The sequence below is a fragment of the Equus przewalskii genome, chromosome 21, assembly GCF_037783145.1.
Source record: "Equus przewalskii isolate Varuska chromosome 21, EquPr2, whole genome shotgun sequence".
NCBI lineage: Eukaryota > Metazoa > Chordata > Mammalia > Perissodactyla > Equidae > Equus > Equus przewalskii.
Window position 1 is genome coordinate 23,667,725 of NC_091851.1, and position 26,579 is coordinate 23,694,303.

The 26,579-nt window shown below is 42.7% G+C and overlaps 1 protein-coding gene across 4 annotated transcripts in view; it reads left to right on the forward strand.

Annotated features, from left to right (window-relative positions):
• The window catches only part of EFCAB8 (EF-hand calcium binding domain 8), a 66,705-nt gene extending 40,889 nt beyond the window's left edge, over positions 1–25,816 (forward strand). For all 4 annotated transcript variants that reach the window (XM_070588008.1, XM_070588009.1, XM_070588010.1 and 1 more), the window contains 7 exons: positions 4,641–4,862; positions 5,409–5,546; positions 12,586–12,754; positions 22,560–22,689; positions 23,887–24,091; positions 24,175–24,273; positions 25,143–25,816. In XM_070588008.1, coding sequence (XP_070444109.1) covers positions 4,641–4,862; positions 5,409–5,546; positions 12,586–12,754; positions 22,560–22,689; positions 23,887–24,091; positions 24,175–24,273; positions 25,143–25,613 — 1,434 coding nt within the window. In that variant the 3' untranslated portion in view covers positions 25,614–25,816. The remainder of the gene's footprint in view (positions 1–4,640; positions 4,863–5,408; positions 5,547–12,585; positions 12,755–22,559; positions 22,690–23,886; positions 24,092–24,174; positions 24,274–25,142) is intronic.
• Positions 25,817–26,579: the final 763 nt, after the last annotated feature.

Here is a 26,579-nt window from a genome sequence, read left to right on the forward strand (position 1 = left end):
AGGGATACGTTTGAGGTTTCAGGGACCAGGTGCAGAGTGCAAAAGGAATAGTGTCGGTTACCTGCCTCCCAGCCACACGGGTCCCGCTCTGTCCTGCCTAGGGCCCAGCGTCCTGACTGTGCACACTCCTGACACTGGCCACACAGCCCCAATTGTGTGCTCCCTTTGGGGCCTACGGCCCTCTCTGAGGCTGCCACCATCCTTTCACCTCACTCCCGCCAGCTCTAGCTGTCCCAGGGCGGTGCAGGAAGGCTTGGGGAGGAAGCCTCAGCTTTCTGCAGTTCAGAAATAGGAGCTCTTTGTGGCATATTGTTTTGGTGAATCCTGTGCAGCTATGAGGAACCCCATTTTAGGGGAAAACTTAATGATCTGGAGTATGCGTATTACAAATTTTTTAAAAAATTTGAATTCATAATAGTTTACATCATTGAGAAATTTCAGTTGTACGTTATTTCTTGTCTGTCACCACATAAGTGCTCCCCTTCACCCCCTGTGCCCACCCCCCACCCCCCTTCCCCTGGTAACCACTGAACTGGTTTCTTAGTCCCTGTGCTTCTTTATATTCCACATATGAGTAACATTATCTGGTGTTTGTCTTTCTCAGTCTGGCTTATTTCTCTTTGCATAATTCTCTCCAGGTCCTTCCATGTTGTTACAGATGGGGTGATTTGTCTTTTTTTCTGGCTGAGTAGTACTCCATTGTGTATATATGCCACATCTTCTTTATCCAATCATCGGTCGATGGGCACTTGGATAGTTGCCATGTCTTGGCTATTGTGAATAGTGCTGCAATCAACATAGGGGTGCGTATGTTACTTTGGATTGTTGATTTCAAGTTGTTTGGGTTGCTTATTACAAAACTTTAAAAATTTCCTTAAAGTATAGTAGTGACTACTACAAAGTATCAAATGTGCGTCTTTGAGATTTATTTTTAAATGCCTATATACTATATATACACACAGGTATGGTTTTGGTTTTCAAACAAAACTGGGAGCATTTGAGACTGTAGTTGAGCTGTTTGCTTTTTTTTGACTTAGCCATGTACAGTAGACGACTTCTCCTCTCAGTGCCTGCATGTCTATCTACTTCATTCTTTTTAATAGCTTCGTACGGGGTGCCGATCTAGGTTTTTTGGAGCCTGAAATTTGTACAATTTGGGAGTCAATCTTTAAGAAAAATAACACAAAATTATGCACAAAAAATTAGTACAAAAGTGAAAATTTGTTTAGAATAAGAAAACAAATGACAACAAATTCTGAAGCCTTCAGAGCTGACAATTAGAGCAGTCACCAAATGTTGCTGGTTTTCCCAGGACCTTAGAAGGGGATTGAACTTGACCTTCGCCTTGAACTTCATGAACTTCACTAGTAAATCTGCCCCTGGCTGCAGTGTGTTTTTTTGGATTTGCCATAATTTACTTAATGAATGCCTAATTGACAGACTTTTAAGTTGTTCCTAGTTTCTCACTATTACGAACAATGGTGCAATTTGAGATCCTTATGGATCTGTCTGTGCAGTTATGCCAGATTTCCCAGAAGTGGGACTAGTGGGTCAGCAAGTGTGCACAGTTCATGCTGTGATCAGTCGTTGGGGTGCAGAATTGGCCACCTCAAGATATGTCTCTTTGGCATGAGGATTATTTTGGGTTGGTTACTTTTTTTTTTACTTTTTATTGCGATTATGATAGTTTACAACCTTGTGAAGTTTCAGTTGTACATTATTATTTGCCAGTCATATTGTAGGTGCACCACTTCACCCTTTGTGCCCACTCCCTACCTCCCTTTACCCTGGTAACCACTAATCTGTTCTCTTTGTCCACATGTTTAACTTCCACATATGAGTGGAGTCATACAGAGGTTGTCTTTCTCTGTCTGGCTTATTTCACTTAACATAATTGGATTGGTTACTTTTAAGAAAGTGCAGATAGGGGAGAAGCTCTGAAAACCAAGTAGAAGTTACCTTTTGTAAGAAACATTTACATTTGTAAGGGAAGTCTCCATCTGTAAGATCTCTTCCTCTCTGTACCAGGAAGAGGGGGACGACCTTATCTCTAGAAACTCTTATCAATGTGGAAGGCAAGGACTTAAATCTGCATAATAACCTTACACTTGCTTACTGTACTTTTTCTGGTAATCTCCCGTAACTGACTACCCCCACCCCAACATCCTCCTTTGTCTTTAGCTGAGGATGATGTTTAAGGTGTTGACCTTGGCCATTTTTCTTGGGTTTACTTCCATGTATACATATTATCAAACTTTGTTTGATTTTCTCCTGTTATTCTGGCTCATGTCAATTTAATTCGTAGACCAGCCAGAAGGACCTAGAAGGTAAAGGATTGTCTTCCTTGCGTACACATCAGGCCAGTTTGCTCTCCAGGGAGACTGTGATGGTCTCCATTCCCTTCAACAGCGTGTGCCTCTGCCTTTGTCCTCACACAGAGCCAGAGCTGGACAGCAGCCTTTTCTTAATTTCTGTCACTCTGGTAGGTGGAAAATAGCATTGTTTTTTGATATTTCTTTGACTATTTGTGATGTTGAGCTTTTTTTTATATTTGTTAGACGTCTGTATTTCTTCAGTGAATTTAAATGTCTGTTCATATGCTTTGTCCATTCTTTTTTGTATTAATTTCTTGGAGCTCTTTATATGCTCTGGAAATGAATCCTTGGCTTGTTGTATTTTTCAAATATTTACACTTCATCTGCCTTTGTGGTATCACACTGAAGTTTTAATTTTTATCTAGCCATCTTTGTTATTTTCCTTTCTGACAATAGAGAAAGGCATTGTTTATCTCAAGATCACAGGAAAATTTGTTATATTTTCTTCTAGACATTTATGATTTTATATGTTTTTAGTTAGTTTTTTGTCCCATCTAAGTAATTTTATGTAAGGTGTGATGTATGAATCTAATTTTCTTTTTCTAAATTGGTAGCCAGTTGTTCAAATACCACTTATTGAACAGTTTACTTTTTCTCCACTGGCTTAGGATTCCATCATTCATACATATTATAGCAGTTAAAGTGGGGAAATTTCCCTTTCTTCTCTTCTTGTGTTCTTATGGCTGGACTAATAGTAAAATTGATGCAAGACCAGATTAACAGGAGAAAAACCCAGTTTAATGTGTACATATTGGAGATCACAGAGAAATCCTGCTCAGAGAGTGAACAAAGCAGGCAGTGTATATATATCTTCTACACAAAGAAACAAAAATTTGTGAGGAATTGACAGGACAAAGACACTTAGATTTGAGGTACGTAAATAGTGAAGAATTTAAGCAGAATTTAGGCTTGAGGTCGTTAATTAGCAAGGTCTGTTTATGCCGGCTCCTCTGTCCTGAATCCCTGGCTCTGGGGATCAGGATGCAGGGAGAGCGCCTCTCACAGAGGAGATTGATTTCCTGCCTTCAGGGGAACAGAGACAGCTGGGTCAGACTGCCCTTTTTGTTTTTCAAGTAACTTTAATTCAAAATAATCAGTATGCTATTGTAGGATATTTTGGGGTGGCCTATCCTGGGCCCCAGCATAGTCTTCTGTAACCTATTCTGGATCCTCTCTATTGTTCCATTGGTATATTTGTCTATTCATGCATGTATATTTCATAATTTTAAAAGATCTGGTAAAAGTCTTTGTAGACAATGCAATCAGAAAAAAGCTGGAAGGAAATGCATTAAAATCTTAATGGTGATTCTTTCTGGGATTCAGTGGGTAATTTTAATTTCTTTTCATCTGTCTGTGCTGTCCACGTTTTGTATGGTGCACAAGTACACTTGCATGAAGTGAGGAAATGCTTGCCCTTCGTTGTTGCTTTAAGGACTCCTGGTTTTGTGACCTTGGCACCTGGGCCAATGGGAAGCAGTTTGAGCGTTTTGTTTTAGATCTCTATGACAGTTAGGAAATAGGGTTTTTGTTGTTGGTGGTAGTGACTTGTTTTGGGGACACATAAGCCACCATACTATAATTTCTGACTCAGGAGAGGTGGGGAGGCCTCTCACTTCACCCCCCATGACCAGACTCTCTGCCGCATGCAGGGTGGGTACCAGGTAAGCGCTCTCTTCTCATGCTCGTCTTGCAGTCACTTCCCACAGTGGCCCCCAAGTGGACCACAGGGGTGACATGTAAGGTGACAGTGAGCAGAGGGGGGAATTAGCAAAGGGCATGGTCAAATCAAGACTTGAAGAAGAATTTGGATAAAATGCTTTCTTGACAATTGGCTGGAAAATATGAGCATATCACCTAGAAATGTATGAAGAGGAATGAGTTCGTTCTCCAAATCACTTTGAGTTGAGTTACAGGACTTGGAAAATCTTGTGTGAGCCCAGGACAAATCAAACTTGTGTGTCTTCATTTAATAACCATTCATTGGTCATGTGCCATGTGTCAGGCACCATTGCAATTGCTGAGGATAAAGTACTAAACAAAAAAGGACACAGTTCCCTAGCCTCAGGGAGCTCATAGTCCAGCAAAATGCTCCTGTCACTAGCCAGGTAGGAAAGGTGGTGTCCCATTACCATTCTCACTGGGCATCCAGGAAGTTGGGGGACCAGTTGGATCTGGTGATTGGCCGGGGCCCCTCAGCACCGTGGACAGCGGTTAGGGTGAGCCCAGCAGGCAGCACTGCTGAGCAGGCTCACATCTTTTGTACAGATAATCTTCCTGCAGACCAGGCCTCGCCTGCCACACACAGCCGCCCTGCTGAGCAGCTGCGCGGATGGTTGCATCTATGCCTGGTCCATCCATGGGAATGGTGGCCTGCTGGGGAAGTTCCCTGTGGACTTGGAAGACAAGTGGGACGTGGTTGTGGGCGCCATGGCCACTGATGAAAATGACTGCATCCTTGTCACAGGGGATAATAAAGGACACATCAAGGTGAGGAAGAATTGGCATTAAGATTGAGGAGCTGGCGTCAGCCAAGTTCTGGCCACCTCTTTGCCACATGTGGCCCTAGCCTAGTCCCTACTCCTTCTGGCTACTGGTTTCATTTGTAAAACAGTAGAGGGTAGGGTGGGTTACCTTGGAAGCCCTCTCCTGCTCTGATGTGCCCAGTGAAATGAGGGAGGGCATGATTCAAAAGGGCCTCCAAGAAGCCTTCCCCAGTGGGTCCTGTGCTCCATCATTCTCTTCCTACAACTCCTTCACCCTCCAACCATGCATCTGATCTGTGATCAGCTGTCTCTGGAACTGATTTCATGCATTGTGAGACATGAGGCAAGAGTATCTTGTCCTTGGGCCAGTCACACCCTTTCTGCCTGCTAGCTGAGATCCCGTGGGCCCCTTCTGGCTCTGAATGTCTGGGTATCTGAGAGGTGTGAGTAAGAACTGCCCCCTAAAGTGAGGAGAAATGGTGTGGGGGAGGGCCCACAGAGTGAGCTGGTGTTGGGGTCACCGCTACAGTAACCCACACTTTGTGCCTAGATCTGGGACATCAAGGATTACTGCACACCCACTGACAAGCGGTCATCCCAACACAGTGGAGTAAACAAGTTCCAGTTCTTAATTCCTAAACGGATCCGGACCAGCCTCCCATACTACGTCCCCTTGAAGGAGAAGGAGGTAGGAAGATGATTTGGATGGTTGCTCAGAAAAGTGCCTTTGAGCCCCATTAATGAGCCAGGACCACAGTTCTCTCACTGAGGCTCTGAGTCTCATGTTTCCTGTTCAGGGTTGTCTGGTTGATGCAGAGAAGTTTCTGTTAACCAGAAGTCACCCTTAACCAGTAAAACACAAGTGTGCACACATTAAATACAACCACATGCATATGTAAACACACACACGCACACACCCATTCCTTGTGCTTTGATCTTTGCAATGAGGGCCCTGGAGTCACGAATTCTTTCTAAAAATAATGAAAATACTTATGTATTTCCTTGAGTAGGTAATTCATATACATAGTTCAAAAATCACTTGATATTTTCCTGATGACTGCTGAAGTTGAGCACCTTTCATTAGTTATCAGGAAAATGCAAATTAAAGCCGCAATGTGATGCCACTACATGCCCACTAGAATGGCTAAAACTAAAAGACAGGCAATACCAAATGCTGACAACGATATAGATCAGCTGGAATTTCCCTTGCTGGTAGGAATGTAAGTTGGTGTGACTGCTTTGGGAAACTGTTTGGCAGTAGCTTCTAAAGCTGAATGTATGCCTACTCTGCGGCCCAGCGATCCCACTCCTACGCTCATACCCTAGAGAAATCTGTTCTCTAAGAAACGTGAATAGGAATGTTGACAGGATTATGATGTGTGATAACTCCACATTTGAAACAACTCCAATGCCCATCAACGTAGATAGAAAAATAGATTGTAGTATACACACTATGTAGAATAACATCCAGCATTGGAAGTGAATGATCTCACAACCATTTGCTACAAAATGAGAAATTCTTCAAACAATTTAAGTAAAAGAAGTCAAACACAAGAGAGTATATCTTGTATGTTTTATAGTTCCATTTATGTCAAGTACAAAAACAGGCAAAACAAAGCTATCCTATCAGAAGTGATTATCTTCGTTGGGGGTTGGAGTGGCTGGAAGGAGTGAGGTTCTAGGGGCCGGACAGCTCTCTGTTTCCTTACCCAGGTCTGATCATACCATCACATTCTGTTTGTAAAAAATTCATTCAGTGGTGCATTTATGATGTGTACATTGTCCTGTATGTGTGTTATACATCAGTGAAAGTTAAAAAATGAGGCGGTGTGCAAAGGCTCATGGTGAGGAGTCGTCTTAGTCCCACTGCTGTCCTCCCCCAAAACCAGTCCTTGTTCCCGGAATTAACCACTTCTGTTGATTTTTGTTTATTTTCCTGGTGTTTACTTGTGCAAACACAAATGTGTAAAGTTATTTCCCTCTTTTTTTTACATGAAGGTAGCATGTCATACACACAGTACTCACTTTGCTTTTTTATTTTATTTTTTTTAAAGATTGGCATCTGAGCTAACAACTGTTGCCAATCTTCTTTTTTGTTTTTTCCTTCTTTTCCCCAAAGCCCCCCAGCACATAGTTGTATATTCTAGTTGTGGGTCCTTCTAGTTGTGGCATGTGGGATGCCACCTCAGCATGGCCTGATGAGTGGTGCCATGTCTGCGCCCAGGATCCGAACCAGTGAAACCCTGGGCCGTGAAGTGGAGCATGTGAACTTAACCACTTGGCCATGGGGCTTGCCCTTACCTTGCTTTTTTTTGCTTTCTTTCTTTCTTTTTTTTGAGGAAGATTAGCCCTGAGCTAACTACTGCCAATCCTCCCCTTTTTGCTGAGGAAGACCAGCCCTGAGCTAACATCCGTGCCCAGCTTCCTCTACTTTTTATATGTGGGACGCCTGCCACAGCATGGCTTGACAAGCAGTGTGTAGGTCCGTACCCAGGATCCAAATCGCCGAAACCTGGGCTGCCGAAGCGGAACGTCCGCTCTTAACTGCTGCGCTACTGGGCCGGCCCCTCACCTTGCTTTTTTAACTCTATAATATATCTTGGCGATTTTTGCATATCAGTACATTATTTTTTTATGGCTGTGTAGTACACCATAGGATATATTATTGATATAATTCCCTTTTAAGGGAAATTGAGATTGTTTTCAGTCTTTTGTTCTTAGATAAAAGTGAATAGTGAATATATTATTTTACATATGTGACAAAAATGTCTGTAGGATAAATTCCTGGAAGTGGGATTGCTAGGTCAAAGAGTTGTATGCATTTTCAATTTTGATAGCCATCTTGCAGTCTTAGGTGCCTCTTGACTCCCTGCACAAATATATTATGTCTAGCCTAGTTTCAATAAGAAGAGAATTTCACTGCATTCAGATCTGTTGGGAATTGGTTACCCATGGATTCAGTATATGAGGAATCTACAATGTTAATATAAGCATTATAATAACAACAATAATGTGTCATTTATTTACTATGTTTTAGTGATTGTGATAAGTGCTTTTATGTATCTTCTCATTGAATCCCCATAATGACTCTGTGAGGGAGATACTATTTTTCAGATGAGGAAGATAAAACTGAAGAGCTGGAGGGACATGTCTAAGCTCACACAGCGGCCAGTTTGGACCTGAGAGTAAACCCAAGACTGTCTGACTCCGGAGTCTGTGTTCCTGACCATCTGCTCTTAGTTTTATACGGATATACTTTAAACAAATTGGGATTATATTGTATGTAACTAGAATTTCCTATAGCATCAAATATTTTTTGAAAATCAAGCTTTCTAATGATTAAGTAATATTTCACTTTATAGACCTACAATCATTTATTTAACTTGTTACCTATTGTTGGATAATAGGATGGTTTCTAACTTTTCATTGTCAAAAAATGACAGAAAATGGACAAATTCTTAGGAAGATACAAACTACCAAAATGGGCTCAAGAAGAAATAGAAAATCTGAAGAAATAGAAAATCTGAATATAGCAAGTAAAAAGATTGAATTAGTGATAAAACATCTCACAAAGAAAGTCCAGATATAGATGGATTCACTGGTGAATTCTAACAAATACTTAGAGAAGAATTAATGCGACTTCTTAAAAAATTCTTCCAAAAGAACTTTCTGTGAGGCTAGAATTACTTTGATACCAAAATCAAAAACATCACAAGAAAATAAAACTACAGACCAATATATCTTATGGATAGAGATGCAAATATCCTCAACAAAATACTAGCAAATTGAATCCAGCAACATATGAAAAGGATTAAACACCATGACCAAGTGAGACCTATCCTAGGAATGCAAAGTTGGTTTAATGTCCAAAATCAATATGGCAATGTTATGCCATATTAATTGAATGAGAAACACAAGACACATAATCGTCTCAACAGATGCAGAAAAAGCATTTGACAAACTCCAACACCCTTTCCTGATAAAAGCACTCAGTTAACAAGGAATAAAAGGAAACTTCTTCAACCTGATAAAACGTATCTATGAAAAACTCACAGCTAATATCATACTTAATGGTGAAAGATTAAATTCTTTCCTCCTAAGATCAGGACCAGGATGAGGATGTCTGCTCTTTCCTCTTCTTCCGGCGTTTTACTGGAAGAGCAGTTAGGCAAGAAAATGAAATAAAAGACATCTGGATTGGAAAGGAAGAAGTAAAACCTTTTTATTTTCAGACGACATAAATCTTATACATAGAAAATCCTAAAGAATCCACTAAAATCTATAAGAACTAACAAATTAGTTAAACACGGTTGCATGAACAAGATCAATATACAAAAAATCAGTGTATTTCTGTACATTAGCAGTGAACAATCTTAAAATGAAATTAAGGAAACAGTTTCAGTTGCGATAGTATTAAAATAGAATAAAACATTTAGGAGTGAATTTACAAAAGTAATGAAAAACTTGTACTTTGAAAATTACAAAACATTGTTGAAAGAAATGAAAGAACACCTAAATAAATTGGAAAAAATCCTATGTTCATAGATTAGAAGATCTAACCTAATATGGCAGTATTTCCCAAATTGATTCAATATAATCTATATCAAAATCCCAGCAGCCTTTCTTGAAGAAATCGACAAGCTGATCCTAAAATTCATATGAAAATACAAAGTACCTAGAATAGTCCAAAAAATCTTGGAAAAGATGAACAGAGTTGGAGGACTCACATTTCCCAATTTCAAAACTTACTGCAAAGCTACAGTAAAGATAGTGTGGTACTAACGTTAGGACAGACATATAGGTCAATGAAATAGAATTAATAGTCGAAAAATAAACCCTAACATTTCTCATCAATTGATTTTCAACAAGGGTGCCAAGACAATCAAATGGAGGAGAGAATAGCCTTTTTAAACAGATGGTGCTGGGAAAACTGGATATCCACATCAAAAGAACAAAGTCACAACATACACAAAAACGTACCTCACAACAGACACAAAAATGAACTTCAAGTGGATCATGGACCATAGGCGCTAAAGTTATAAAACTCTTAGAAGAGGACAACAGAGAAATCTTTACAACCTTGAGTTAGGCAGTATTTCTTAGATATGGCAGCAAAAAACACAACAAAAGAAAAAATAGATAAATTGAACTTCATCAAAATTTAAAACTTTTGGCCTGAAAGGACACCATCTAGAAAGTGAAAAGGCAACCTGTAGAGTGGGAGAAAATATTTGCAAATCATATATCTGATAAGAGACTAGTATCTAGAATATAGGAAGAACTCACACAACTCAACAATAAAAGAGACAACCCAATTGAAAAATGGCCAAAGGATCTAAACATTTCTTCAGAGACATCCAAATAACCAATAAGCACATGAAAAGATGCTGAACATCATTAGCCATCAGGGCAATACCTATCAAAGCCACAATGAGATCCCACTTCGTGCTCATTAGGATGGCTACAGATAATAAGTGTTGGCTAAGATATGGGCAGATTGGAACTCTCATCCATTGCTGGTGAGAATGTAACGTGGAACAACCGCTTTGGAAAACAGTTTGGCAGTTCCTCAAAAAGTTAAACATAGAGTCAGCCTATGACCCGGCAGTGCCACTCCTAAGTGTATACCCAAGAGAAGTGAAAACATATGTCTATACGATATCTTGTACACGTGTTTATAGCAGCATTAGTCATGATAGCCAAACTTGAAAACAACCCAAATGTTCATAACTGATGAAAGGATAAATTGTGGGCTATCACTACATTGGAATGTTACTGAATAATAAGAAGGAGTGAAGTACTGATACAGGCCACAGCCTGAGAAGCCTTGAAGACGGTGTGCTCCGTGAGAGAAGCCGGTCACGAAAGACCACATCTTGTATGATTTCATTTATACAGACTGTCCAGAATTAGGCAAATCTATGGAGACAGAAGTAGATTATGGGGTTCCCAGAGCTGGGGGTGGAATGAGGAGTGACCGTGAGTGGGTACAGGCTTTCTTTTTGGGGTGAGGAAATGGTCTAAAATTGATTGTGATGGTGGTTGCAAACTGTGTGTGTACGAAAAACCACTGAGGTGAGCACTTTGGGTAAATTGTGTGTGAGTTATATTTCAGTAAAGCTGGGTTTAAAAGCTGTAAAAATGATGGAGCAAATAGGCTTTTTCACGAGTCTTTTGTTTGTAGTTGTTTATCTGCAAACAGTTTGTCCCGAGGAAATAGTATGTAAAAGAACGTAAATCTTTCTCAGGACGTTAATGCGTGCTGCCACACCACGCTTCCGAACATTGAGAGTTTTGTATTTTATTAGCCTGTCTTGCTTCGTCCTTGACGACATGAGGTATTTGTTATCAGCGGTATCATCTGAAGGAGGGTCCCCTGGGTCCATCAGAGTGCCTTGCTTATTGAAGGCATTCAATAAGTGTTTATTGCCCATTTTTCTATTGTGGTAACCATCTTTTGTAAATGATGTATAATCATTTAAAAATATATTAAAAGATATTAACTCATTGTCATAGGCACTGCAAATATTTCCCCCCAGTTTGTCATTTGCCTTTTAATTTCATTTATGATGATTTAAAAATTATAATATTTTTTTGTGGTCAATTTTTCCTCCCATTGTGATATTTCTCATTGCCTATCACTTTCTTAATTCAGAGATGAGTAGTCACTCACACTTTTCTTCAGATTTTTCTTCATTTTTCTTTTTTGCTGAGGAAGACTGGTGCTGCGCTAACATCTGTGCCAGTCTTCCTCTATTTTGTATGTGGGATGCCTCCACAGCGTGGCTTGATGAGTCGTGTGTAGGTCTGTGCCTGGGATCTGAACCAGTGAACGCTGAGCCACCAAACTGGGGCATGAGAACTTGACCACTACGCCACTGGGCTGGCCCCTCTTTGAGATGTTTTATGGTTTCATTAAAAAGAATTCTTTGACCGTTGGAGTGTTTCTTTACTTGTAAGACATGTGACAATGATGTGAGTTTCTCTAAATGCTTCCTCAGGCATTCCAGCACTGTTTGTCCAGTCCTTCTCTCCATCACCGCAAGTCTTCCTGCCCCTCTTATCTTACACCAAAGTTTTCTGTGTATATTTGGGTGGTTTCTGAGCTCTCTATTGTCTTCCATTGTTCTGTTTAAAGTTTTATTATTGTGACTTAACAAGCTTGAATATGGTAAAATATGTTCCTCTTCAATTATCTCGTTTTATTTAAAAATGGTCTTGGATATTGTCACTCAGTTTCCAGTTTAGTAGAGTTTGTTCCTTCATAGTATAACGTGATACATCACCCCCTTACTCACCCTGTTCTCCTCCCAGTGCCCAGCTGAGTATCTTTAGAGGAAGACCTGGGTTCTTGTCCTAGCCCCATCACTTTCTAGCTAGGTGGCTTTGGGCTGTTACTGAACGTCCCTGTCTCTCCTCTGTGAAATGATGAGACTCGTGTTGTGATGTTCCACTGGAAGAATCTGTATGGAGGTACTTGGTAAACAATATAGCAGTATGCAAAGGCTTTTTATGATTTTACCAAAGGAGCCAGTGGGGGCCAGAGGAGTGCTGGGACGTACCTGAGGTCACCAGAAAGTTAACATAGGAATGGTCCCAGAGCTAGAACCCTGGCCCGTGTCCAGGGGCCCTTCCAGTGGGCTCTGCTGCCTCCAGTCCTCGGTGCCCTCTGATGAGCCTGTGTGATGGCTTTGGTATAAGTAGTTCTCCTGTACTGTCCCTTCTAGGTCGTGGCTGGCCAGACCATTTCCCTAGTCCCCCCCAAGCTTCTGATTACCTGGAAGGGCCATTTGGGTAGTGTGGCAGACATCCTGTATGTGGACAGCTTCCAACTGGTTATCAGCGCTGGGCAGGACCGGGACGTCAAGGCTTGGAAACTCACCGGTGATGCCATTGGTATGAGTCCTGCTGAAGCTCAGCCATGCCCCATGGCCTTCCTGTCCCTGTTCCTGTTCGAACATAAGTTGACATAAACCTTATATCCTGTGGGGTGGGGGGTTTAGGCCACAGCAGTTGTCTTTGCTCAAATAGTCTTACAGGGTGTGAGTCTATCCGGTTGTCCATTTAGCGGTCTGTCCATTCATCCATCAAGTCTCCATCCACTCATTCACCCAACATCATTTGCCTTCATATATTTTTGCAAATCGTATATCTGATAAGGTATATTCCTTTCTCTTTTAAAAAATGTTGCATTAAAACATACATTAAAAAAAGTACACAAACCAAAAGGGTTCAGCTTGGTGAATTTTCAGAAAGTAAACGTATACCCATTGAGCCACCATCATATTAAGAAGCAGAACATTACCAGCACTCGGGGCTCCCTATCCCCCCACCCCAACCATCACTACCCACTCCTCTCCAAAAGTAACCACTATCCTGATTTCTAAATCCTCAGAGTAGGTGTGTCTGGTTTTGAATTTTTTATAGATGGAAATATGCCTAGGTTCTCCTTTGTACCTGGCTTCTTTCTCTCAAACACCATCATGTTCGTGCAGTTCAGCCGTTTGTTGATGTGGTTGTTCATTCATTCTCATTGCTGAACATCATTCTGTTGTTGAGATACCATAATTTATTTATCTATGGTACTGTTGGTGGGCATTGGGGTTGTTTCTGGCTATTTTGGGCTATTAAAAATAACAGTGCTATGAACATTCTTATACATGTTTTTTGGTGAACAAATGTATGCATTTCTGTTGGAAATCTAAGAACAGAATTGCTGCCCCACGGCGTATATATGTCCAGTCTCAGCAGATACTCCTAGACGGTCTTTCAAGGTGGTTACCAATTTGCACTCTTTCACTAGCAGTGGACAGCAGCTCTTACTGTCCCATAATTCTTCCAGCACTTGGTATTGTCAGTGCTTTAAATTTTAGCCATTTTGATGGATACCTAGTGGCCTCTCATTGTGGTTTCAATTTGAGTTTCCCTGAGGAGCAGTGCTGTTGAGCATCTGTTTGTTGTTACAAATGGGACGATTTTGTTCTTTTTTATGGCTAAGTAGTATTCCATTGTGTATGTATATAGATAGATAGATAGATAGATAGATAGATACCACATCTTCTTTATCCAATCATCAGTTGATGGGCGCTTAGGTTGCTTCCACGTCTTGGCTATTGTAAATAATGCTGCAATGAACATTGGGGTGCATGGGACTTTTGGAATTGCTGATTTCAAGCTCTTTGGATAGATACCCAGTAGTGGGATAGCTGGATCGTATGGTAGCTCTATTTTTAAATTTTTGAGGAATCTCCATACTGTTTTCCATAGTGGCTGCACCAGTTTGCCTTCCCACCAACAGTGTATGAGGGTTCCTTTTTCTCCACAACCTCTCCAACGTTTGTTACTATTTGTTTTGGTTATTTTTGTCATTCTAATGGGTATAAGGTGATCTCTTAGTGTAGTTTTGATTTGCATTTCCCTGATGGTCAGCGATGATGAACATCTTTTCATGTGCCTATTGGCCATCCGTATATCTTCTTTGGAGAAATGTCTGTTCATGTCTCCTGCCCATTTTTTGATCGAGTTGTTTGATTTTTTGTTGTTGAGTTGTGTGAGTTCTTTATGTATTATGGATATTAAGCCTTTCTCGGATGTATGACTTGCAAATATTTTTTCGCAGTTAGTGGGTTGTTGTTTTTGTTTCAATCCTGTCTTCCTTTGCCTTGAAGAAGCTCTTCAGTCTGATGAAGTCCCATTTGTTTATTCTTTCTATTGTTTCCCTTGTCTGAGAAAACATGGTGTCCGAAAAGATCCTTTTAATACTGATGTCAGAGTGTACTGCCTACGTTTTCTTCCAGAAGCCTTATGGTTTCAGGTCTCACCTTTAGGTCTTAGATCCATTTGGTGAGAAAGAATGGTCAATTTTCATTCTTTTACATGTAGCTTTCCAGTTTTCCCAGCACCATTTGTTGAAAAGACTTTCTTTTCTCCATTGTATGCCCTCAGCTTCTTTGTCAAAAGATTAGCTGTCCATAGATGTGTGGTTTTATTTCTGGGCTTTCAATTCTGTTCCATTGATCTGTGCACCTGTTTTTGTACCAGTACCAGGCTGTTTTGATTATTGTAGCTTTGTAGTATGTTTTGAAGTCAGGGATTGTGATGCCTCCAGCCTTGTTCTCTTTTCTCAGGATTGCTTTAGCAATTCGGGGTCTTTTGTTGCCCCATATGAATTTTAGGATTCTTTGTTCTATTTCTGTAAAGAATGTCATTGGGATTCTGATTGGGATGGCGTTGAATCTGTAGATTACTTTAGGTAGAATGGACATTTAACTCTGTTTATTCTTCCAGTCCAAGTACATGGAATGTCTTTCCATCTCCTTATGTCGCCATCCATTTCTTTCAGAAAAGCCTTGTAGTTTTCATCGTATACATCTTTCACTTCCTTAGTTAAATTCACCCGGAGGTATTTTATTCTTTTTGTTGCGATTGTGAATGGTATTGTGTTCTTGAGTTCTTTTTCTGTTAGTTCATTATTAGAGTATAGAAATGCTACTGAGTTATGTAAATTGATCTTATACCCTGCAACTTTGCTGTAGTTGTTGATTATTTCTAAAAGTTTTCCAATGGATTCTCTGGGGTTTTCTGTATATAAGATCACGTCGTCTGCAAACAGCGAGAGTTTCACTTCTTCCCTCCCTATTTGGATTCCTTTTATTCCTTTCTCTTGCCTGATTGCTCTGGCCAGGACCTCCAGTACTGTGTTAAATAAGAGTGGTGATAGAGGGCATCCTTGTCTCGTTCCTGTTTTCAGGGGGATGGCACTCAGTTTTTGCCCATTGAGTATGATGTTGCCTGTGGGTTTGTCATATATGGTCTTTATTGTGTTGAGGAAGATCCCTTCTATCCCCATTTTGTTCAGAGTTTTTTTCGTGTCAGTCATATGTTTTGATGAACAGAAGTTCTTAGTTTTAATGTTATCCATTTAATCAATCTCGTCCTTTGTGGTTCGTGCTTTTTATATCTTCCCCCCAAATCCATTTTTTATTGTGGTAAAAACAAATAACATGAAATCTACTGATTCAGCATTTCCATTTCTGGGTTATATCTGAAGGAAATGGAATCACCATCTCAAAGAGACATCTGCACTGCCCTACCCCCCAGGTTCATGGCAACGTTATTCACAACAGCCAAGACACGGAAACAACCTAAGTGCCCATTGATGGATAAAGGGATAAAGAAAATGTGATATATTATTCGGCCGTAAAAAAAGAAGGAAATCTTGCCATCTGTGACAACGTGGATGAGACTGGAGGGCTTTATGCTAAGACATGTCAGAGAAAGACAGATACTGCATGATCTCACTCACGTGGAATCCAGAGAAATCAAACTCGTAGAAGCAGAGTAGATCTGTGGTTGCCAGGGGCAGGGCGCGGGATGGGGGAAATGTATGCAGGAGGTCAAGGGGACAAACTTGCAGTTATACGATGAATAAGTCTGTGGATCTAAAGTACAGCATGGTGACTATAGTTACGGACGCTATGTAGTATTGTACCATAAAATGGTAACTGTGTGAGTGATAGATGTGTTAACTAAACTTACTGTGCTAATCATTTCAGAATGTATGCATGTATCAAATCATCATGTTGTACACCTGAAACTTACACAATGTTGTATGTCAGTTACTTCTCAATAATGCTGGAAAAAACCCATGAAATCTACCCTCTTAACAAAATTTTCAGTGTGCAGTACGTGCTGTTATCTGCATGCACTTTGTTGTACAGCAGATCTCCAGAACTCAGTCATCTTGCAGAACGGAAACTCTGTACGCTATGGAAACTCCCATATAGCCTCCCCTCGGCCCCTGCAGCCACCATCCTCCTTCCTGCTCCTATGAGTTTCACTACTTTAGAGGCCTCCATAAGAGGAATCATGCTGTAGTTTTCCTTCTGTGACCAGCTTATTGCTCTTAGCATAATGTCCTCAGAGTTCATCCATGTTGTAGCGTAAGACAGGATTTCCTTCTTAAAGGCTGAATAATATTCCATTATATGTATGTACCACATTTTTTGTTTATCCATTCATGCATTTATGGACATTTAGGTTGGTTGTTTCCACAACTTAGATATTGTGAATAAGGCTGCAATGAAATATCTCTCTGAGATCCTGCTTTCCTGTTTTTTGGATGTCAGAAGTGGGACTGCTGAATTCTATGGTAGTTCTATCTTTAATTTTTTTAATTTTTAATTTTTTTAATTTTTATGTTTTTTTAAGATTTTATTTTTTCTTTCTCTCCCCGAAGCCCTCCAGTATGTAGTTGTATATTTTAGTTGTGGGTCCTTTTAGTTGTGGCATGTGGGACGCCACCTCAGCATGGCCTGATGAGCGGTGCCATGTCCGCACCCAGGATTCGAACCGCTGAAACCCTGGGCTGCCGAAGTGGAGCGTGCGAACTTAACCACTTGGCCACAGGGCCGGCCCCTATCTTTAATTTTTTAAGGAAGCTCTACACTGTTTTCTATAGTGGCTGCACCATTTTGCATTTCCACCAACAGTGCTCAAGGGTTCCAATTTCTCCACATCCTCACCAAGACTTATTTTCTGTTTTCTTTCTTTTTTGACAGTAGCCTCTCTATTTCTAGTTAGCTGAGAGGGCTTTGAATGGGTGTTGAATTCTGTCAAATGATTTTTCCCCTATTGTGATGATCGTATGGTTTTTCTCCTTTATTCTGTTAACGTGGTGAATTACATTCTTTGAATTTTGAATGTTAATCCAATCTTGCATTCCTGAGGTACACCTCAGTCAAGATGTATTATTCTTTTAATATGCTGTTGAAATCTATTTGGTAAAATTTTGCTTAGAATTTTTTTCTTTTTTCCTTTTTTTTTTTTTGGTGAAGAAGATTCACCCTGAGCTAACCTCTGTTGCCAATCTTCCTCTTTTTTGCTTGAGGAAGATTGGCCCTGAGCTAACATCTGTGGCAATCTTCCTCTATTTTGTATGTGAGATGTCTCCACAGCATGGCTTGATGAGTGGTGTGTAGGTCCACACCTAGGATCTGAACCTGTGAAGCCTGGGCCACTGAAGCAGAGTGTGTGAATTTAACCACTACGCCACTGGACCGGCCCCTGTTTAGAATTTTTGCATCTATATTCATGAAGAATATTGATCTGAAGTTTCCTTGTAATGTCTTTGATTTTAGTATCAGGATAATGCTAGTGTCACGGAATGATTTGGGAAGTACTCCCTCTTTAACTTCCGGGGCAATTTATATAGAATGGATATTATCTCTTCCTTAAATATTTGATAATTCGCTGATTAAACTCATTGGGTCTAGAGTTGTCTTTATGGAAAGGATTTTTTTTTTTAAGATTTTTTTTATTTTTTCCTTTTTCTCCCCAAAGTCCCCCCAGTACATAGTTGTATATTCTTCGTTGTGGGTCCTTCTAGTTGTGGCATGTGGGACGCTGCCTCAGCGTGGTCTGATGAGCTGTGCCATGTCCGCGCCCAGGACTCGAACCAACGAAACACTGGGCCACCTGCAGCAGAGCGCGCGAACTTAACCACTCGGCCACGGGGCCAGCCCTGGAAAGGATTTTGACTGTGAATTCAATTTCTTTAGTAGATATAGGGCTATTTAGGTTTCCTATTTCTTCTTGTGTCAGTTTTGATAAATTCATTTTTTTCAAGAAATTTGTCCCTTTCATCTAAGTTTCAAATAAGTTGTCATTAAGTTCTTCACAAGAGCCCCTTATCATCTTTTTAATGTCTACAGGATCTCTATTAATGTCCCCTTTTCATCCTGATACTAGCAATGTGTGTTTTCCCTTTCTCTTTTATCAGTTTGGCTAGAGCTTTATGAATTTATTAATATTCTCAAAGAATCAGCTTTGGCTTTATTGATTCTTTTCTATTCTTTGTTTATTTCCTATTTTATATATTTCTGCATTTATTTGTTTATATAGCATAATTTATTAAGCTTTTTATCCATAAAATTATCAAATAACTTTTTTCCATTTTTTATTGTGTTAAAAAACACATAACATTAAATTTACCATCTTAAGTGTACAGTTTCTTAGTGTTAAATATCCTCACATCATTGTGCAACAGATCTCCAGAACTTTCTCATCTTGCAAATCTGAAATTCTATACCCATTAAACAACAGCTCCCCTGCTTTTATTTATTTAAAAATTATTCTCTTTCTTCTATTTCCTTTGGATTTGATTTGCTCTTCTTTTTCTAACTTCTTAAAGTAGAAGCTTAGATGATTTGTTTTACATCTTCCTTTTTTCTAACATCGGTGTTTGAAACTACAGATTTTCCTCTAGGCACTGCTTTAATTATATCCCACAAGTTTTTGTATGACTTTTCAGTTTCCAGTCTTATTTTCTCTCAGTCAAAAATGATTTCTAATTTTTTCTTTGACCTATGAGTAATTTAGAAGTATATGGTTAATTTTCAAATATTTGGTGAACTTTCTAGCTACTTATTATTATTGATTTTTATTTTAAAACCATTGCAGTCAGAAGATAAACTCTATATGATTTTGTTCATTGGAAGCTTATTGGGTCTTTTATATGGGCTATTTTATTGACAATCTTGTGCATGTCCCGTGTGTATTGTGAAAAGAATGTGTGGTCTGCTGCTGTTGGATGTAGTATTGTGTAAATGTCAATAGGTCAAGCTGGTTGGTAGTATTGATCAAATCTTTTATGTCTCTACTGTTTTTTTGTCTACTTGTTATATGAATTACTGAGAGAGAGAGGTGTTAAAATATCCAAGAATGATTGTGGATTTGTCTATTCATCCTTTTTGTTCTTTCCATTTTTGCTTTAATTTTTGAAGCTGTAAATTGTGAGGCATATCCACATTCAAGATTATCATGTCTTCTTGAGGAATTGAGTCTTTTATTGTTATGAAAAAGCCTTTTTAGTTTTTGGTAATGTTCCTTGTCCTGAAGTCTGCTTTCTCTAACATTTATATAGCCAGACCAGTTTTCGTATGCTTTGTTATGCATAGTGCTTGCATGGTATATCTTTTACTACCCTTTCACTTTTAACGTCTGAAAATGTCTCCGTTTCAATTGTTGTTTTTCATTTAATGTATTTATTTACTGGTTAGATTTAAATCCACTATCTTAATTTGTGTTTTCTGTTTGTTTCATCTGCTCTTTGTTCCTCTATTGCTCTTTTCCTTTTTATTTTGGATGAGTGGACTTGTTTTGTTTTCTATTCTATCTCTTGTATTGACTTTTTAGTCTATTTGTGTGTGTGTGTTTTTTCTTTTTATTTTCTCTTAGTGCTTTATTATTAGTTAATTTCTTCTGGTTTTCATTGTTATTGCTGAGAATTCAGCTGTCGATTTTAATCATGATTCCTTTATAGGTAATCTCTATTCTATCTGACTGCTTTTAAAATCTTCCCTTTGGCTTTGATATTCTGCAGTTTCACGTGATGTGTCTAGGTATGGATTTCTTTTAATTTATGCTGGCCTAGATTCTTGCATCTGGGGGTTGGTGTCTCTCATGAATTCTGAGAAATCATTAGATATTATTTTTTTGAATATTGCCTCTCCTCTGTTTTTCTGTTTCTCTTTCTGGAATTCCCAATAGATATATTATGGGCCTGCCTGCTTGCTATCCTCCATGTCTTATAACCTCTCCTTCCTATTTTCTCTTTCTCTCTTTGTGCTGCATTTTAAATAATTTCTTCAGAGTTATAGTCCAGTTCACCGATGCACATTCATTTGTATCTAATCTACTGTTCAACCTGTGTATCCAGCTTTTATTTTAATTTCTTATATATATATTTTTATTTATTTTTATTTATTTATTTTTGTGTGTGTTTGTGTTTTTAAGTGGTTCCTCTAGAGGTTAAATAAAAATTTTCAACTTATCAGTCTTACCATTAAATAATAATACACTGCTCCAGGAACAACGCAGAATTTTCAACAGTATAATTCCATTTATTCCCCTATAGTACGTTATGCTCTTGTTGTATTTTTTTCTCTCTATATGCTATAAACTTCACAATGCAATGTTGAATTTTGTTTTTAGTCAATAATAATATTTTACTGGATATGTTGTTTTCTATATTTACCCAGATACTTACCCTTCCTGGTGCTCTTCCTTCTTTTCTGTAGATCTGGGCTGCCTTCTGATATCATTCCCTGAAGAACTTTTAGTATTTCTTGTAGTGCAGATCTGCTGGACATGAGTTGTCTTAGTGTTTGTCCATTTTGTTCATATTTTCCTTTATTTTATTTAACATTATTTACACTAGTTACTTTAAAGTGTTGATCTGCTAACTCCAATGTCTGAATTATCTGTGGGTCTGATTCTAATGCCTATTTCTTCTTTCGATTATTGATTATATTTCCTGTCTTTTCACTTCTTATCATAAAAAAACCCAACAAAACAAGAAATCAAAAATGAAAACAAAAAAAAAAAACCCAAACAAAACTTTTCTGGACTTTGTATGAAAGAACCGTAGAGACTGAAGTTGATGTGCTTTTCCTCCAGTGCATTTGCTCCTTCCTCTGTATAGGGCTGCTCCTCTCAGTGCTGTCAGGAATCGAGCTGGCTTGGCCCTGGACGGCAGCTGTAGGTAGACTGAGTTTCCTTCTGTCTTGAGTTGTCTCAAGGGTGAAGTCTTCCTCTGGTGGGACTCTCTCCCAACAGTCTCATCTGGCTTTCTAGTCCAACCCTCAGACCCTCGGCTCCCCCAGTGCTCAGCGAATGTCCTGGGAAAACAGCTGTGCCTTTGGGACTCTCATAGACCTAACCCAGAATGGCTATCACAAACTCTGCTGTTTTTCCTTCCTTCCCGTCTTCTTTCTCCCTAAGCCGAGCCTGATTTTCACTCAGCTGTGCCCAGAGGAGAAAGCAGCTCCTGATTTCAGTTCTTCTTGGAAGGACTCTTCCCTTTCTGTAATTTTAGTTTATCTAGTCCTCTTTGCTTCTGCAGTTCTCCATTCATTTTTTCTTTTTTCTGAAGATTGGCACCTGCACTAACAACTGCTGCCAATCTTCTTTTTTTTTCTTCTCTCCAAATCCCCCCACTTCATAGTTGTGTGTTTTTAGTTGTGGGTCCTTCTAGCTGTGGCGTGTGGGATGCCTCCTCAGCATGGCCTGACGAGCAGAGCCATGTCCACGACCAGGATCTGAACCAGCGAAACCCTGTGCCGCCGAAGCGGAGTGCATGAACTTAACCACTCGGCCACGGGGCTGGCCCTTCTCCATTCATTTTTAAAAATATGATTTCATAACATATCTGTTTTATTTTTCTTAATTAAAAAAAATTCGGCTGCAGGAGAATGGCCTGCTACTCACTATACCCTGCCCAGAAGCAGGACTCACGTTTCTCTCTTCTCACTACCTACTTTCTACTCCAGCCCTATTCCTCCCCGGCCCCACCCAAAACATCTCATGTGATGGATACCTCATCATTTTGTGCCACTGCCATTTTAAACACGAGCTACTTCAAGCCCGAATCAGGATCACTCCATCATTGCCATAATACTCCCTCCATCTCAGCCCACATATGGGGCTGGATGCTCCACGTGTATTCTGGGGCCAGTGTCTGATTCTTCCGGATATTTGTTGAGTAGCCAGCCTCATCCTTGGCATAGGGTGGGCATCATGAGGTGTGGGCCAGGGGTAAGGAGGTGCTGGCTGACTCTTGAGGGTGGAGGGTGAGGGGCAGAGGGTTCGGAGGAGGGGCTGTGCAAGTCCTTGTACTAAGCTGGGTCTGGTTAAATCACAGGCACATTCGGCCTGAGTGTTTGGAAAAGGCTGCAGGATACCCAGGTGGCTGGTGATCATGAACTAACAAAAACCTTCAAAGAGGAGGCTGCCTCCATGGCCGCTGCCCAGAAGTCCTACTCAGAGCTGCGGTGAGTTCTCACAGCCCGCCTGGTGGTGTCTGGCCTGAGGAGGGGGTGCTGGGACCCCCAAGCCTGGGCTGCCTCATCTGGATTGGGTGGTCTGGGCATGTTCGCGAGGGCCCTCCGAGGCCAGAGGCGTGGGACCTGCACAGCTTGTCTCCACTGGTGGCAGCTTTGGCCTAAGAGCCTGAGGCTGTGTTCTAGGCTAGTTCAGCTGCAAGGCTGAGCAGTACAAACCAGAGGAAAACGTGAGAACCCGAGTCCTTAGATGGGATCTGCCCAGAGTCAGGGTCAGATTTGCCGGATCTGGCTTCCAGGCAGAGGCCATTTCTCTGTGGCCAGACGCCCCTGGCAGGAGAGTGCCCAGGGCTCTGGTCCCGAGCAGACACTTGTGCTCTTTCTCTGATTCATGGGGAGGGCAGGCTGCTTCCTACTTGTCCCTTCCTCTATAGGTCCCCCCGCCCCCCCATGCAGCACCCTTGTTGCTGACCAAGTCTCAAATAATTTTGGGTCATTCAAAAAATATCTATTGAGGTCCTGCTGACTGCCAGGCCCTGTGCTAGGTTTTAGAGATCCAAAACAATCCAGACACAGATCGTGCCCCAGAGAACTCACAGTCCACGTGGGGAGATGGACATGCAAACCCATGGCTGCAGTTGTATGTGATAAGTGATGGGACTATTAAGAACAGGGATAGCTCAGAGGACAGTTACCTAATTGAGTGGGTGGAGTAAGGAAGCCTTCATAGAAGAAGAGATTTTGGAGTTGGGTTTTGACATATAAGTAAGTTTTCCAGACACCCACAGAGTCTTTGTGGCTCCTGTCAAGGCATACATCTTTACAGAACTCTTGGGGGATATCAAACAAGGCAGAGGCGTGGTTTCCCTGGGAGGGAGAGGATGTTTAAGTATTCCACAAGGGGTGGTCCAGGTAAGGTCAGCATAGGGTGTCAGGCCCCCATGGGCGAGAGCACAGGGTGGTGGGAAGGGTCACAGGACTTGTCGGGGGCCAGTTTAATCTGGGCTTTGCTAACATTAAGGGAACACCTGCTCAGTGATGGGCCTTGAGCAGTATGGCCTCAGGGGAGGGATGAGAAGGTTGGAGAGGATCAGGCCCAGGAGGAGAAAACCCTCTTGGGGTTTCTGGGAGGGCCACCCTACTTCATGGTGCAGAGGACATCTTGTGAATGAAAGTCCCTCCCATCAGGGAGGAGCGGGACCTTGCGGAGGCCCTGGTGCACCAGCGGCGGGAGCAAGCGGCCCTCCTGGCACTCCTGAGTGGGAAGCTGGACTCGGAGGCCGAGGCTTGGGCCAGGCTGCAGAAGATAATGCTGACATCCCCATGGGCTGGAGGGCGCTCCTCTGAAGACATTGAGAACAGCTGGCGCGAGTGGGAGTCCCAGGGCAAGCAGGTGAGGCTGCGGGGGGACACAGCGGGTAGAGGGTCCCCCAACTCTTAGCCCCGAGCCTTCCCTCTTGCCTTTGACTCTTGCAGGGGAGCAGAGTTGTGGGAGCAGCGTACAAGCCCAGGGAGCGGTCGCGGAGTCCCGGCCTCCTGTCCACTAATGTGCCATACGGCTGGATGAAGTACCAGGTGGGTTGGGCTGAGGCTGGTTCACCGAGATGCCAGGGCTGGAGGCCAGGGAGCTTGGCTCCGTCAGCGGCCACCCTCGTGCCCACACGGCCCTGCACCGGGGGCAAGGGAAACATCTGTCCTTTCACAGATTCTGGGCCTCAGACAGTTCTAGAATGAAGCCAGTCTGGGGGGTTGGTTTGCCAAGGGCCTGGCTGAGGCCATGGACACAGGTGTCCTTGAGGACAAACCTCACGGGGCCTGTGGGAGGGATTCCTCTGTGGGCTGGCAGCTGGCGAGAGCCTTCAGAGTCTATCTCAGAGCCTGTGGCTATTCGTTTGTTAATGTCCATCCTACCGGCTGTTCCTGAGCCAGGCATGCAGTCAGTAAGAGACGGAGGGAAGGGGAGGGAGTGGGGCCTCCTGCCTCTTGGATGGGGCAGGTCCCAGCCTCTCCCTCCTCGTCTGCTGTCGGGGCTTTATGGGAGCTCCCTCGCTCTTGCTGGGGACTCAGAAAATGTGTGATAACTCTCCTGTCCCAGCTGGGGAGAGGTCGGTGTGAGGGACCGCCTCGCATCCCTGCCTCCTCCTGGAGATGGGCCTTGAAGCACAGCTTGGCAAGTTCTCACGGGAGCGGTGGGAGCACGTCTGGGGACACCCTTGGAATCCAGCTGGAGGCCTCATTCTGAGCTGGGGACAGCCCAGTCCCGATCTCACAGGGTTGGTGCCAGGTCTGGCGCACAGTGGGCTCACAGGCTCAGCAGGCTGTGGTCATCAGTAACAACCACAGCATTCTGGAGATTTCTTTCACGCAGGAAGACCCATCCTTCCTGTGATCCAGCTCTTGGTCCTAGGTGCCACCTCCATGCTCCCCTGCTCTGTTCCCCACAGATCTCAGCTCAGGTCTACCAAAGCTTACACTTCAGTGAACTGGCGCCCACTGACCAGACTGACTTCATGATGCACAAGGTCCCGGGCCAGCAGGGCTGGCTCACCTATCTGGCGACCGATGACATCCAGAAGGACCTGGACCCCTACAGGGAGACCATGACCAACACCATAACCAGCATGTCCACTGCCATCCCCTCCCGCTCCTCCCTTGCCTCGTCAGCCTCAGGCTCCGGGACCCTGGTGTCCAGCTTGTCCTCCTACCCTTGGGTCCAGCCCTCCCCGACCTTGCTGCGGCCCTGGTCAGCTGCCACAGCCCAGTCCTCCCCCACAGCCCTGTCCCAGGCATCCGGGTTCACCCTGCAGAGGTCGGCGACCCCCATACCTGTCGCCTCCTCTCTCAAGCAGCACTCAAGGCCTGAGAAGGCCACCCTTTTGTCCTCCATGAAAAAGGGCTCCCACGTCAGGTTCTGAGATGGCCGTCCTTCTCTCCAGCCCTCCAGCAGAGCAGCCAGGCCCACAGGGGTCCTTCTGTCCTGGTTTACCCTCTGCCAGGCCAAGAGGATACGAGCCTTCCCTGGGCTGTCCCCACTCTGCCCAGCCGGTGAAGCTGACCTTCTTCCTTCTCCAGAGTCCTGCCGAAGAAAATAAATGTCCCCAGATGTTGGAGTCCCACAGCCACGAGGTTGGGCTGGGTGTCCTCGCTCCTTTCAGAGTGGGTTGTGTCTCCAAGATTGGGTCACATCCCCCTCACAAGGCCCTGGTGGGATGCACGGAGGAGAGGCCCTCCTCAGGACACCTGGTGCGGTTGTCTGGCAGGCTACAGGCCAAGGCCCAGGGCAGGGGCTTTGCAGGCCGTGGGGTGATGTTGTGGGGGGTCATGCCACTGCAGTGAGCTGTTTGGCTCTGAAACTTGGTCCAGCCCCACAGTTGGAGTGAGGCCCAGCAGCTGTCCAGGGGTGGTAGCAGCCGTTTGTCTCCTGGACCTGCTGTGTGTCTGTCCTCCACTGTCGGGCACTCCACCACCGGGAACCCTGTGTTTATAAGTTGTTCTGTCCCCTCATGCAAGAGAGGCGGGAAGTGTGGTAGACGGCACCCTGGCCTGGCTCTGTCACTGTCTGGCTTTGGGCCCTCTGGGCTCATTGTCCCCCTCCAGCCCTGAGGCACCCATCCAGGCCTCTGCTGGGCCACCAGCCCTCTTGGTAGCTCCACATTGCGCTCTGGGGCACATGAGGAAACTGGACACATGACCTACAGCTGGTGGAGAGCCAGAGGGCCACTACTGCTGTGCTGTGGTGGCCATGGTGTCACACTAGGTGGGGCTTGCTGGAGCAGTGGCAAGGTGGGCTGCAGGCCCAGTGTTCTCAGGGGGTCTCTGGAATGCTCTGTGTTCCCACGGATCCTCCTGCCTGGCCACGGCTCCACCCTGAGGGGTGCACA